This window comes from Pleurodeles waltl, chromosome 7 (genome assembly GCF_031143425.1).
Source record: "Pleurodeles waltl isolate 20211129_DDA chromosome 7, aPleWal1.hap1.20221129, whole genome shotgun sequence".
Classification (NCBI taxonomy): Eukaryota; Metazoa; Chordata; class Amphibia; order Caudata; family Salamandridae; genus Pleurodeles; species Pleurodeles waltl.
The window spans coordinates 637569372-637585209 of NC_090446.1; the positions used below are offsets into that span (position 1 = coordinate 637569372).

Here is a 15838-nt window from a genome sequence, read left to right on the forward strand (position 1 = left end):
TTATAGGACCAAAGCATTTCCAATTTGAATCTTATAACAAAGCTGGCCAGATGGCCACGTATCACTATCTTATAGCAGTTCCACACTGGACTTCTCATCCCTACTGAACATTTTTAAATCTATCCTGTTTGAAAAATAGCCTGTTATGTTTAATCTGCATATTTCTAGCGCACTTCTAAGGAATCAGCCCATAGCACTCGATAGCAAAACATGAGTTATTTTTCTTTTCTTGTGTAGCCGAAGAGACGACATGGAGTCACTGGGATATGTGCTAATGTACTTCAACAGAACCAGCCTTCCTTGGCAAGGATTGAAGGTAGGTCATGCATTCGTACTATTAAAGTAAAAATGTTGAATGTGACTGGGCTAATTGGTTATCAGGTCCATGTGGACTAAAGTTGCTGTGGATCTGAAATTGTTAAACTTTACGTTTTGTGAACACCTATGTTTCACTTTTAATCTAGTTGGATTTACCTTTGTAGCAGGCGCGCATTTGTGGACCAAACAGTTACAGCTGCAAAAGCGTTTTGAAAGTGTAATGGTGATTTGCCCTCCAATTTTGCATGCCTGTAATGATGGCTATTTTGTGCAACATCAAAATTGTATTTCGAAAGTATTATATTTTTAACTGTCCTTTTATATAAGTGCCTCAACCTTTTCAGAATGGAGTGGGTTAATGCACATACAGCGCTGCATGTACAGGTCACACACAGTAATGCCTGTTGTACACAGCAGTGCCAAGCCACCCCTCCCACCTCCGATCTACCTGCAAATAACTTGTTGATTGCTCAGCCAGTCATTTATTGCTCAGCCAGTGTTAAGTTTTTGATTGCTGTAGTCCTTGGCACCTTCATTTTGCCTCTTCTCACTTGGATTGCCTAACTGCCTCTTCTCTAATGTAATATACATCAAGTTGGCATTTTGATGCTTTTTCACAAAGATTTTTCCCTTCTCTGGACTCCCTACCTTGCTGAGCTTTATCCCTCCTTCCCGTCAAATGCAGACAATAATTTTAGCCCCTCACAAGAGTCCTGCCCAACCTTTAATTTGACAGTGCATCAAGTTCTAATAAACTTAAACCAATACAATTAAACCGGAATTAAGGTGATTCATATGTTCACCTTGAGAATGTCTTGGGAAGTTACCAGGGGATTTTTTTCACCGATTGGTTTGCATCCTTTATAATAATACCTTGTAGCTGCAATGTAATTTTGGACTCCCCTAAGAAAAGAGGTCTTAATATTCCGGACCTGCTTGTCCTTGTAGGACTAAAGGGCTACAATACTCTCATGAAGTAGCAGTTGACTGTTTTGCAAATGCGTGCATGCCACTCAGGTGCACCACAGATATTAGTTTGGTGCAGTCGCTGGTTCCATGTTGTACTTGTTTTCAAACAGTACCTTAAAATGTGCTGTGTTGGCATGATGTGTTTAAATGGTAGCATGCTTTTATCGGCAGTAGAGCCCAGTCACATCAGTCACTTGTTTGTTTGTCCTCCTTATATATCCGGTATTGCACAACATTTTTATATTGTGTTCCACATGTTCCACAGGCTGCAACAAAGAAACAAAAATATGAAAAGATTAGTGAAAAGAAGATGTCCACTCCTGTTGAGGTTTTATGCAAGGTAAGATTTCCTTTCTTAACCATTATCTTCTATGAACAGTCTTCCTGCTTAAATTAAGCTATGCGTTGTTACTTCTGGAAATGGTGTAATTCAAGTAAATTGAGGCATGAACCGGGGTGGGATGGTGGATCATGCCCTGAACATAAGAGCTGTACTTCTTTCATATTTAACTGCGATATACAGTTGTTTCTCCATGCTGTGTAGAATATTGTGGTACAATGCAGATATGCACTCGTCACTTTTTTCATTGTCTGTCTTTTATGCTATAAGCAGATAGCTGTCCACTGCTCAAATGCCCCATATGTAGAAACATTATGTAGTCTCCTAAGATTGCCTCCATTTTTTTGTCATAGTACATCTTTTTAGGCAGATGTCTCATAACACAAACCTTTGTGCTAATGAATTGTAAGTAAGAGTCCTCAAGAACAAGTTACTTTCTAATTTGGATGGCCTACTTTTATTCCTAATTTGTACATCCAAGCCTCTATCGGGTTGAATTTTTTGCAATGGAACTAAAGGAGCGTTGTAATGCATACCATAGGGATCTGCTAAGTTTATGAATACTGCTGAACTATTGTTACACATCGGTTCATACCTCTTATTATTGCTGGCAAAGGACTTGCTCTGTCATGACATCTTAGGCAAATCGAGGACATATTCCTCTTACTTTTGATAGTGGTGTCTCTCGTCATACAAGTGTGCTATTCGTGATACAATTGCTTGAAGTTTTTCTTTTAACTAAAGGCTTTGTTTTGTGAAACACAAGCTACAGCCATTTGAAGCACACGTATGAGCAAAAAGTGGTAGACTCCGGGGTCAAACTTGTGGGACTTTAATTGTCACAAGATTTAACTTCAGTTTTGATTAAGCAGACCGCTAGGCTTGTGAAAAGGAGTTCTCTTTCAGCAGTAACACCTTGCCTTAGTGACAAGCTTTCAGTTCTGTTCAGCATGCATTCGATTTTTATTTGTGAACCTAGAAAAGGGTATGCAAAACTATTACTACTCCACATTGTAATTGAGTGAGTCCTGCAAACGTACCTGTACTTATTTGTGCTTGTGTCAGTCTGCCATAGTATGTTAATTCCTGAGGCTGACTAAATTATGTAACCATTTTGCATTACGTCTTGACAAAGTTACCCTTTAAAGTAATCTGGCATTCAGTATATATGAGCATTGGCAAAATAAAATAATGGAGACTGGGAACATTCTTTACTCCAGTATTGGAACTTTCATAGATTCACATGCTTGAATGCACGTCGTGCTAGGGAGTCTCTTCAGAGCTCTGCTCTGTTTTCACACCTTTATTCAGCTCTTTTTCTCTCAGAGAAACTCATTTATTTGGATTTGTCAGCTATTTTTCAACTATGTCTGACAAGGAAAAGAAAAGTCTCTTTAGAGACTGCAAGACTTGTGGGAAGAAAAGACTTCATTCTGAAGATCCTCATCAAGATTGCATTTACTGCCTCTATCCAGATCATTCAGCCAAGGACTGTAAGATTTGCCGTACTTTTTCTTCTAAGACCTTAAAGGATAGAGAAGGCAGATTATTAATATGGCTGCAGAAACTGAAACATAGGAAGGATCCAGTTTGATTCTGAGAGTGAGGAATCCTCAACAGCCAAGAGATCAACTAAAAGGGCAAGATCACGCTCTAGATCTCCATCACAAACCTCAAGGAAAGCCCTCAAAAAGACTGCCTCAGGGTCTTATAAGGGTTGCAGCCCATCTTCTTCCCCAACTAAACTCTCAAGTAAAGGGGGGGAAAGACATTCTTCCAGTTCTGAGAGGCACAGGAAATCCTCATCTGTGCCTTTCAAAAAGCCATCTTCTGTGACTGGAAAAAAGTCCTCATCGACGGATTCCCCGTCGACGGCACCGTCGGTGGGCGCATTGCCAACGACTCCAGCTACTTTGTTTTCCATCGTCCACGGCTCTGTCGGCGACATCGTCGAGGAGTACACCACCGTCGACGAGAACTACAACGACGACTTCAGCGTCGACGACCGTCTACACCTCGTCATCGTCGCTGATGTCAGTGTCAGCTTTACCGTCGACGACTTTGTTGACGGTAGACTCGTCGGCGAAGCTTGCGGCTATTAAAATAGCAGTGCGTCCAGCGTCGACTGCACCGTCTACGACAAAGTCAGTTTACACGTCGTCGATCGTCGACGACAGTCGACGGAAAAATATCAAAAAAGAACAGAAAAATTAACTCCAACCCACACTTCACCTAGTAAAGTATCCTCCCTGGTACCAGTACATCTTTTGGAGGGAGATGAAGATGGGCCTTTTTGGTACAGCCCACAGCCCCTCTGAATTGAATGTAAAATATCAGGAAGAGGAGGAATATGAGGAAGTGTATGATCCCCAGGCTTCTTCGGAGCATCAGCAGTATCAACAGGGAATGTATATCCCTTCCGACCTGCTTACTGGCCTTAGAGCCATGTTGGTGGATTATAACAGAAGGTTTCCTCCAGAAGAACAGCCTCATCCATCGCCCATTTCTGGTCCTTCTACTCCACGTCAAAGACCAACATCTTTGCATCTCACAGATTTTGCCACCCCAGACATGACAATTCCCCAAGACACTGACATTTCAGAAGGAGATCAAGAAGGAGAGCTCATAGATGCTCAGAGTGGGACGAGTATATTATTCCTGCTCCATCTTCTCCTTCTCATTCGAAGGTGGAGTCCCCACCTGAAGACATTGGAGGTTTTCACAATCTCTTAGAGAGGGCAGCCAAGCGCTTTGTATTACCGCTACCTACGAAGCAAACAGATTGTTTCCTTTATGATTTTAAAGAGCCCTTCCAGAAGTCTGTGCACTCCATCCCGATGGTGAACTAGTTGTGGGAAGAAGGCCTTAAAGTCATGACTAATCCAGCAACAGTCACAGCAGTTTTTCCACGTCTGGATAAGAAATACAAAGCTCCTGATGATGCCCCAACATGCTTGACAGGCCATCCTCCTCCAGATTCGGTAGTAGCTCAAGCGGCTCAAAGAAGATCAAAGAATCCTTCTGCTCCGATTTCCGCGCCCCCAGATAAGGAGGGTAGAAGGCTAGATAACATAGGAAAAAGATTCTCTTCTATGGCAAGCCTAGTGCTTAGAGCTGCCAACTCCTTGGCTATTTTGTCTCGATACGACAGACCGCTTTGGGCGGATATTGCACCTTTCATTAATCAACTGCCGGAAGACGTAAAATCAGAGGCAAATAAGACTGTACAAGAGGGTCAACGCACGTCTGCAGAGCTTATAGACTGTGCAATGGATATAGCGACCACTGCTTTCAGACAGCTTGCAGGTGCTGCTGTATTAAGAAGACAGGGCTGGCTCAAAGCCACCTCATTTCGTCCAGAAGTCCAGAATAAGATCCTAGACTTACCCTTTGATGGCCAAGCGTTATTTGGGAAACATGTGGACGAAGACCTACAGTCAATTAAAACGGACACTGACACTGCAAGGTCACTAGGGACCCTGCAATATCGGAAATCGTCCTTTCGTCCTAGGGGGCGCGGCCAGCCCTCTTACAGAGGGTGATATCAACAACAGAGATACTCTTCCTATCCATCATCTTCACAACAATATCGGCCATACTATTCCCAAAGACAACCGACTCAACCAGCCTATAATAGACCGGCAGGCCGTGGACGCTCAACCCGCCCTGCTAAAGATTCAGCTCGTAGAACCTGATGTTTTCGAGGCGCCGGCTACGCCCAGTCTTCCTCCTGTCACCCTGGGCGGAAGAATTTCCTTATTTCTCAGTCAATGGCAAACCATTACGTCAGACAAGTGGGTCCTACAATTAGTGAAACGGGGCCATACTTTAGAATTTGTCCAGAAACCTCCCTCCAACCCTCCCCGCAGGACTCCTTCAAGATACCCTCAACAACTCAAAGAAGAGGTCTACAAGCTCCTTCTCAAGGGAGCTATAGAGAAGGTGCCTCGGGATCAACGAGGAACAGTATTTTATTCCAGGTTCTTCATAATTCGAAAAAAGTGGAAGGATTGGAGACCGATCCTCGATTTAAGGCAACTAAATGTATACCTAATGAAGCAATCGTTTCGAATGATCAGCCTGCAAGATGTCATTCTGCGTCTCAATCAAAGAGATTTTAAGTCATCGCTAGACCTTTAGGACGCTTACTTCCATATACCAATCCACCCAGCCCACAGAAAGTATTTGAGATTTACCTTAGCCGGGAGCCATTATCAATATCGCCTCCTTCCCTTCGGGCTCAAATCAGCCCCAAGAATATTTACCAAATGCCTAGCACCAGTGGCAGCCTTTCTCAGGAGAAGAAAGCACCAGGTCTTTCCATACTTAGACGACTGGTTAATAAAGGCAAAGACTTACACAGGAGCACACAAGTCAACAAGAGAGTGCGTTTCCTTGCTGACCAATCTCGGATTCACGATCAACTGGGAGAAGTCCAACCCTCTACCAGGCCGCAGTATTACTTTTCTGGGAGCAAAACTGAACACTGAATCCGGCATCGCATGTCCCACGTTGGAGAGGCAACAAAGGTTACTAACCCTAGGGAGTTTCATACACCAGAGACGAAAGGTTACAGTCCGTCTCTTCAAATCACTATTGGGCATGATGTCTTCATGCATACCTCTGATCCCTCTGTTGGCTAAAGATGCGCCCCTTGCAGGAGCAGCTAAACTGTCAATGGCTTCAAGTATCAGGAACTTTCAAAGACCAGATACAAATTACTCCGATAATGATCAAAACCCTCAAGTGGTGGTCTCAAAAGCATCATCTCTCAATCGGTCTCTCGTTTCTTCAACAGCCAGCCCCGTGGACCATAACAGATGCCTCACTGGAAGGCTGGGGCGCAGTATTACAGGACCTGAAAATAAGTGGCAAATGGCCAACTCATCTGGCATCAAGGCATATCAATTGGCTAGAACTCAGGGCAGTGCACCTCGCCTTACAAGCGTTTCTCCCAAGAATCTATGGATTGCGAGTGGTGATGAGAACGGACAACACCACTACGATGCACTATCTCCACAAACAAGGAGGTACAAGATCTCTCACCCTCTCAAGGGAAGCCCAAGCGATCTGGAACTGGGCCTCGCAGCAAGGCGTCACACTATCGGCGGTGCACTTGCTGGGAATAAACAACAAGGCAGCAGATGCACTCAGCAGGCAGAAATCGGACTGCCACGAGTGGGAACTAGACCAGACGGTACTCACCCAGATTTTTTCCCAGTGGGGAACACCAACAGTGGATCTGTTTGCGAAGGACAACGCCAAATGCCAGTTCTTCGCAAGTTGGCATCACCAAAAGGGATCTTGGGGGAATGCGTTTTCGATAGTCTGGTCAGACATCTTTGCTTACGCCTTTCCTCCCATTCCGTTGATCCCAGGGGTCCTCACGAAGATGAAAACAGAACCGTGCACTCTCATACAGATAGCCCCGTACTGGCCGCGCCAACATTGGTTCACAGAGCTCCTCATTCTCTCAGTCAAACCTCATATTCCGCTGGAGCCGTTACCTCATTTACTAACAATGAAGAACGGCCAAGTTCGACACCCCGATCCGCAGTCAATGCGGTTAGCGGCATGGCTCCTCACCACAGAGAATTTGCGCATTTGAATATCCCGCAGGACTGCAGAGATATTTTGTCACAGGCCAGAGCGGATAGCACTAACAAGGCGTATCAGTGTAAATGGAAGAGATTCTGTGCCTGGTGTCATCCGCGTCAAATCGACCCTTTTCTTTCACCACCAGAAGAGATGTTGCCGTATCTCTTAGTTAGCTCGATCTGGCCTAGCACACTTGTCCATTAAAGTTCATGTAGCAGCCATAGCTGCATACAGACGTTCAGATGACACACCCTCGCTTTTCTCTTCTCAGCTGATTAAGAGATTTCTAAAGGGGCTGTTCAGGGTTTACCCTCCTTTCAGACCTCCACCTCCTTCGTGGAATCTGAACATTGTTTTGGCACAACTGATGAAGCATCCTTTTGAACCGATCCACCGTGCTTCCCTCAAACATTTATCGTGGAATGTTGCCTTATTGATAGCTCTTACATCAGCTAGGCGGGTCAGTGAGGTACAAGCGCTCTCCATCCAAGAGCCATTCCTACAGTTTAAACAAGATAGACTACTAATGCGCACTAACCCGCATTTTATTCCAAAGGTTCCGTCAGACTTTCACATTAACGAACCTTTGGTCTTAAAGTCTTTTTTCCCTCATCCATCTACTCCAGCGGAGAGAGCATTACACTCTCTAGACGTGAAAAGATGCGTTCAATTTTTTTTGGACAGGACAAAAGGTTTTCGGCGTGCTAATCAGCTATTTGTGGCGTACAGTGCCCCTAGGAAGGGGTACCCGCTATCCAAGCAGAGTATTTCAAGATGGTTCGCCACTGCTATTTGCTTCTGCCATCAGGCAGCGGGCAAACATTTGCAGTCATCTGTGCATGCTCACTAGACGAGAAAAGTCTCATCGTCAGCGGCACTGTTTGCCGGAGTGCCACTACAAGACATATGTAGGGCAGCAACATGGAAGAGCTGTCATACCTTTACTAAGCACTATTGCTTGGAGTCCCTCTCGCACGGAGAGGTAGCAGTGGGCCAAGCGGTTCTCAGGAATCTCTTCAGGTGAAGGTGAGCCATTTCTCCTACATCCCTCCATCCTAGAAAAGGTATGCACATTGGGGAAAAAAAAAATGTATCTAAAGATAAGAGAACACTATCATAATCCCATAAGTAAGCGGGTTATCAGATATTGAGCAGGTTACATTAGTGTCTTATGTTTTAATACTGGTTTGTTATGTAAATTTCATCATGTATCTTCACAGGAATATCCCTATTTATATTAGAGATAAAGATACTTATATTTATGTATATATACGTGTGTATAGATAGGTGTGTATATGTATATGTAGATATATATGTAGGGACATATGTCAGTACACTCATATACTTCATCAATTTATACATGATGATGATAAGGCTTTGTGGTCTAAGATAACCTGTTTATTAAAGGGGTTGTCATTTTACAATGTGCATAGTTATTGCTTTCTACTCTGATTCAAGCATGTGAATCTATGAAAGTTCCAATACTGGAGTAAGAAAATAAGTTACTTACCTGTAACTGTAGTTCTCCAGTATTGGAATCTTTCATAGATTCACATGCGACCCACCCACCTCCCCGGAGAAGCTCACTTCACCTCTTTCTTTCTAGTAGTACATATACTCATCATAATATACGCACTTGTGCGTGGAAAATCTGAGGTGCTCGAGCTTCTCTCAGGAGGTTCTGAAGGGTGCTGTCGCCTGATTGGTGGAGGATCAAGTTTGGTCCTTTTTCACAAAATGACTGATAGACTATCAAATTGAAGAGGCCTATGGCCTTTTTCTCTTCAATATGTTTTAACATTACTTATGAAAATTGTACCGGGACTCCCATCTCGACGACAGGGAATGATTCAAGCATGTGAATCTATGAAAGATTCCAATACTGGAGAACTACAGTTACAGGTAAGTAACTTATTTTCATATGTAGGGATGCAAGTGTTGCAGCTTACATGAAGTGCTTTAATGTTCTTTTTATGGATTCGTGATTTAGGCTAAACTAAAATGTAAGTGTTATCCTGCCTGTATTCTACTTCAATTTTATTTATCACTGAAGTTCACATTCACAATAAGTTTGTATTGCTCCAAAGTTAGGTGTTTGGAAATTCCAAGGCTATGTTAGTAATGGACGATTGACTCCAGTTTTTCTGACTTCTAGGGGACTCCTCGAACTATTTCTGAAATCAGTGAACCATATTCAGTGAAAGTTGTCTTGCTTGTGTAGAATGATTGGCTAGAAAATCATTAAAGGCTGTTCAGTTTTACAGACTATACTAGTCCAATGACCTCACTTTGAATGTGTTCCTTAATGCTTCCTTGGGTCAGTAGCATTTTTCATATGTAAGTTTTTTTCTGTGCTGGTAATTTATCCTTTTGTTTGACAGGGATTTCCTGCAGAGTTTGCCATGTACCTGAATTACTGTCGGGGTTTAAGATTTGAGGAGGCTCCAGACTACATGTACCTCCGGCAACTATTCCGTATCTTATTCAGGTGCGCATTTAGTGGCGATTTCCTTTTTAAAATGTTAAAAGTGCAGCAGAATGAGTAACCTAGAAGGTATGTATGCTCGCATTAAATCAAAGGATTTATAGGGGAAGATCATTTTAGCAGAGGCATTTCAGTTTAGCCATTCAATTGTGTTTACCACGTCATAGTTTCATATGTAGATTATGGAAATAAGGATAGGATTTGTATAATCTCATACTTCACAATGTCATTACTTGTGTAATCCAACAAGTGAACCCTGTTTGTGGGAGATAATATGATGGCCTCTCATTTTGAGTCTTGCTTTTATGTAAGTGCACTGTATATAGCTCTTTAAGATTTTTTTTTTCTCGTTTGTGAATTTTATCTGAAGAAAATGTACCTTCATGTTTTCTTTTTCTTTTTTTTTATTGAAGAACTTTGAATCACCAGTACGACTACACTTTTGACTGGACAATGTTGAAGCAGAAGGCAGCACAGCAGGCAGCATCTTCCAGTGGGCAGGGGCAGCCAGCCCAAACCCCCACAGGCAAGCAAATTGACAAATCCAAGAGTAACGTGAAAGGTTAGTAGCCAAGAACCAAGAGACGTGGCAAAAAAGCAGATCTCTCAAACCGCAACAAAGCACCAAATTTTGACCATGACCCTAAGTGAAGGGTGGTTTTTAGACACAATTTGGCTTCATAGGGTTTAAAGCAGAAACGTCCTTGGAAAATGACTACTAACTTTCAAACCATGTTATCATTTACATATTTATTTCATCTGGGACTGGCTTAACAGCTTTATTGCTTGCTTGCATTAACCTCTTTTAATTTCATCAAGCCTTCATTTGGGTTTGTGACCTTGGGAATTGCTCTAATTCTAATGGAATCGGTGTTCAGTTTCAGGTTTTCCTTTTTTTATTTTATTTTTCCAATTCTGATTTTGGTGATTTGGGTGCCTTGTAAAAACTGCTACCAATGGAAATTGACCAAATATTCTGTGCGATATTTTTCTTGAGAACAAGCTGATGTGATTTAATTTTTCTAGCCTGTTGCTCTTCAGTTATGAAGCTCAATGGGATTTCCTTGTGAGTTTTTTTCCGGCATCTCAGGAGGTCACGTTCTTTGCCATTCAACATAATGGCAAACATGTCCATACAGATTCATTGTTCTCTCATCCACGTACACCCTCCCTATCAAACAATAGTGGCTCCCTTTGAAAGGTCCAGATTTATGGTTGACTGATCAAATGAATAGTGTTCTTACTGAGGCAAGAGCAAGACGCTGTGGTTTGAAGACCGATGTGAATTCTAGCAGAGTTGTGCATGTAATTGTACTGGCCTTGCAATGAAATCGTACCATTCGTTTCCCCAGATGAACATTGATTTGACAAGGCACCCTCAATAGTATTGGCACGTTTTTCCTGGAACAATAACTGGCATAGAAAGCACTGCGTTTGATAACATTCCCTTCCTCCTATCAACAATCTGCTTTGTGTAGCAATACTACAAGGCATGTTTTATTGACAATCATTAAAACTAGTATTGGATGTGATCTGCATTGTGCTTTGTTTCGTTGAATTCTTAATGCATTAAGGTGCTACTGTCCCTGGTTAGCCAAATTTTAAGGAAACACCAGCATCAGAAGTTACAATATGTACCATTGTGTTATGCCCCAGTTGTCTACTCGTCATGATGGACCGATGGCTGTCACTTCAGGTGTTTGGTTCCTGGTTTGAAGGTCATCCCAAAAGACACCCATATTAATCTAATTAGTACCGTTATTTGAAAATGAATCATCCATTCTTATCACTTTTACCAAGCATTGGTGAATGTAGTAGGTCTGTCTGAGGATATTGGCTTTGCCAATAGTTTTAGCTATGTTGTGTGGCATCCTCATACCGTACAGAACGGTTAAGAGCAAACAAAAGCACTGTTTCTGCAGCCATGCAGTAAGAGAATGAATGGTTCTATAAAATAATCCCGTTTATGAAATTTAGCGATTTTTCTATCTTAATCGGTTTTTGGGCTAGTGGTTCTGTTCTGGACCCCTGAAAATTAGTAAAATGCTGACTGCATTTCTTGGTTATCCTAGCTTTCCTTCATAGAATCTTTCAATGAATTCACGAAAAGCTTGCCCAACATAAGTATGTGGCTCAAAGGTTAGAATCTAATGTTTTAGCCTCTAAAACTGCCAGTTTCCAAAAAGATGTTGCAGCCGTTACTAAGCTCGAAACCACACATACTTCCTACCCATACACAGCTGAATAATCTAAAGCCCTCAATAGCGTGTAAAGTTATCTGGATGTGGGTGTTTTGATGTTGAGCTAATGGGAATAGGTGCTATACAAATGCTAATAACTAGCCACTGTTTAGCAACTGAAAATTTCTTAAAGATCGGAACATGGATAAAGCCTTAATGAAATAAGGAAAGATGGATTTGAGGCAGTGCTAACTCCTTACAGTTGAGCTCTTTATTTAGTAAAGTTTGCATTCCTTCTATACGGTTTAAAAAAGCAAGATAAGCCAAAGACTAAAGCACATTTCTGTGGAAATAAAGTCATCTATAATGTTTGCAAGCCGTTTTTTGGCAAACTCGGTGATTAAGATCTAGAGTTTGTGTTGCCTTTTGGATCGTGTGAATGAGGTTAGTAATTTATTTACAAGATGTTATTGCAGCACACGTGTGCCACACGTCCACATTGCCTCATCGGTTTTCACATCACATCTCATGTAAATAAATACTGAATAGATTGGTGTGCTTTTAGCTTTAGTTTAGCCTTCTTCCACTAACCAAGAGGGACAGATGCATAGATGGTCCCTGTAGCTAACAAATACCCCGAGTTTATTTTGCTCCTGCTTGAGACTACTGACTTCAATTCAGGGCCTTTCATCATTGGTCGACAATTTCAGCTTTATATATATAGAACTCTAGTATGCGCTGACAAACTATGCCTGGTCAAACCTTCCTCTTGGTTACACTAAAATGTCTTTGTTTTAGAACACTTAATTAAAACTTCTGTTGTGATTCAGTGCTTTCTAAAATCTATTATTTCAGTCGGTCCATTGGTTTCTGCTCGGGTGCTTGCATGGGTGGTCTAAATTCTGACACAACGCCTTTTAAATTTTCCTTCAGCTGTCAATAATGTCTGCCTTTTTTTTTTTTTCTTGTAGGGTTCTGATCACTCAAGGAGCCAACAAAGCAGAGAATATTGGAGAAAGACTCGTTCACTCCCCAAATCTAGAAATTTTAGTTCATATGTACACTTGCCAGTTGTTATGGGCAACCATTACTTGGTGTAAAGAACTTAATTTCGATATAAACTGGCTGGAAGTGGTGTCCGGTGATGCCACGCCCCGACTTGTATCCGCTGTTAATAATTGTGAATATTACTGAGATAGTGAAACATGGTGTCCAGTTTTCTATTGCATTTTCCTTTTTTCAAGTGCAAAAAAGTTACTAAATGGTTGACACAGTGGTGGAGAAAATTGTGCATTTGCCAATTTTTTTTTTTGTTAACCTTTCGAACTATACACTGCTTAAGAAACATCATTGTTTCGGAGGAATGGCATGAACAGTCTTCAGCAACAGTTGGTAACGCTTACAGTTTTACTTGTTTCCTGGTTACCCCCAATGGGGTTTTTCCCCCAATTATTTTTTTGTTTTTTGGAAAGTACACTTAAAACATTCTTAACGAGGTTGGCTTCTTTGTCACATACTTTAGCCAGCTGGTATGGTTAGCAACCAAAGATTCCAGTTTTTAAGGCGTGCGAAGGAACACTTGACTAATTTTCCTGTGTTTAGAAATGCCAGCCCTGACAGTGAAGACTTGAGAGAAATACCGACTACTGGACTATTTAGGACTGTATTAACGCTAATGTTCATGGTATGAAAGAAAAATGTAGCATTCTTGCCTCAAATTCTAGTTAATACCTTACAACTGAAACCTTGTATGTTAAGTTGCTTGCATATGTAGGCACTCTTCACATCTGTGATCTGGGACTTGTTTTAAAAAACAAAACAAAAAAAAACTAATTTGTTTACAAGTTAATTAAAAACTAGACACCTGTTTCTGTAAGGAAATTTCTGTCTTGTTAATTTCACTTTGACAAATAGCCACCCTCTTAAACTTTCTCAAGCCCACTTGAAATCTTTTTACTTCACAAGCTATTTTCTTTTAATGTTCATTTTACCTTTTTAATTTTTTATTTGAATAAATGTTTTTTGTTTTTTTTTGGTGGGGGGGGGGGTTATGGCTTATTTGGCTTAATTTCTTCCCCAACACACTTTTCCTTCCGGTGCAGGAAGTCTATCAGCAGGTATTTCCCCACTCCCTCCCCTTGGGTGCAGTTCAGACGTATGCCATCTTTGTCTAAGCTACTGGCTGAAGAGGTTTACCAATTTACATATTCATGAATATGTTGAAAGGTTTTTAAAGAGGCTTACCCTGCCCAGTTCCAAGGTTCAGAATACTTGCTACGTGGTTAGTCTTATTTGACAGTTTGCACCAAAATTGTCGAAGGCTGTGTGCATTTGTTACTCTAGCCCAGCCGAAAACAAAGCAGTTTTATTGCCGGTGATTCTTTAACAATGTAATTTATTCCTTTTTAGCATGTCAGAATAAAATTTGTCTGAAAACGCCACCTGAATTCTGGTTTACATGTTATTGTATTCGGTTAGTTCATTTCCCCCTCTTGTCCATTAAGTCCCCCTTCGGATTCTTCATCTCCCACATTAATCAAACATGTCGGCGCTAGAAGGACTCCTAAAGTAGTCTCAAACTATAAAGAGCGCTTTTTAGATTTCAACAGTTTCCCTCTAAAATGCTAAACCCACTACATTTGTTAACTTATCTTTTCATTCAGTCAATGATCGGGAAAAACAACTCACTTAAGTAAATTTATACTCTGTCCTCGATCTCTGGAACCAGTTTCTGCATATTTTAGATCAACACATGTTGTAATAATTCTATACACAAAAAACGACCCTGCCTGCTACCCCAAGCCAAAAGTCCTCCATCGCGAAATAGCGATCACACAGATCTTTTTACAGGTCCTTATTGGCTGTATTTCCGCAGTTCCTTAGTACCCGGATTTCCGCAGCGATGTTTTGTTTAGAGCATGTGTGGAAATAGATACACATGCTTTGCAATCTCCTGCCTTCTAGTGTTGGGCTCTGACGTTACAATATTTTTTTTCTGACTCCATTAATGTAAAATGTGCGTGGGCATAAATTCCATCTTACAGTTTTTGTTTCTGCCATTAGGCCTAGACACACTCCGCAATGGCTCTGAGATGGACTCATTTTTTTCTGGCATTCGTGGGCTTACCAGAGAACTGCAGCGTGATGTGATTCTACCAACGCATACTCTGCTTTTCGGCTGACAGCATCCAATAGCCTTGCCGCTCAGACGATGGCAGATTCCCAGGCTGTCTCGAGTCATGTTTAATCTCCGAGAAGCTCACTTTGGAAAATGCCGTATTTTCACAGTCCATGGTGAGTGCATGATGGATGAACTGGTCAGATATTTGCCTGTGCCTTTCCATCTCCGGTTGATAGGATTATGCAAAAAACTGAAATCTTCCCAAAACCTTCCCTTTTGAAAATCATTTAACATTCTTCAGCATCTAGACTGCAGATAAAAAATAAAAAAAATTGTCTTGTTTTTCTGTCAAGAATACCTTCTCTTTTTGTGAAGTGCCCTTGCTGTAGGAAGAAAAAGGCTCAGACCCTCATTCTGTATTGCTTGCCTTCCAGAGTCTGCCTCTCCATATTTCTCCAGGCACAGTGTCTGTGCTCCCTACGTCTCCAACAAGGCCATTAAGTAGCCAGATCAGCTTCACCTCCTTAGTCTCCATGGGGATATTGGGGCCCACTGTCACCATTCCAGATCAAAAGTGACATCCAGAACCAGATTCTACATACAGATCTAGAAGACCCAGATCTAGACTCATGTTGGTCTGACAACTTGCTCATCAGTTCGATTACTCACCTATTCTGACAGGTTCACTTTTCTGCAAGTGTCTTGTGTAGATTACCTTATCTTTAATGATATGTTAATAAGAGGGGCAATAACATTAAATCGGCTGCCACTACATTCCCTTTTCTGATTTGTGAAACTAAATCAGAGATTAGCTACTCAACCATTAC

General features: G+C 41.6%; 1 protein-coding gene across 5 annotated transcripts in view; it reads left to right on the plus strand.

Moving 5' to 3' along the window:
* The window catches only part of CSNK1A1 (casein kinase 1 alpha 1), a 45548-nt gene extending 31217 nt beyond the window's left edge, over positions 1 to 14331 (plus strand). For 2 of the 5 annotated variants that reach the window (XM_069244619.1, XM_069244617.1), the window contains 5 exons: positions 238 to 316; positions 1553 to 1627; positions 9607 to 9713; positions 10124 to 10236; positions 12862 to 14331. In XM_069244619.1, the coding sequence (XP_069100720.1) occupies positions 238 to 316; positions 1553 to 1627; positions 9607 to 9713; positions 10124 to 10236; positions 12862 to 12869 (382 nt within the window). In that variant the 3' untranslated portion in view covers positions 12870 to 14331. Of the gene's footprint in view, positions 1 to 237; positions 317 to 1552; positions 1628 to 9606; positions 9714 to 10123; positions 10278 to 12861 lie in introns of those variants that run through there. The other 3 variants (XM_069244618.1, XM_069244615.1, XM_069244616.1) reach the window with 2 other exon arrangements.
* The last annotated feature ends 1507 nt before the right edge of the window (positions 14332 to 15838 follow it).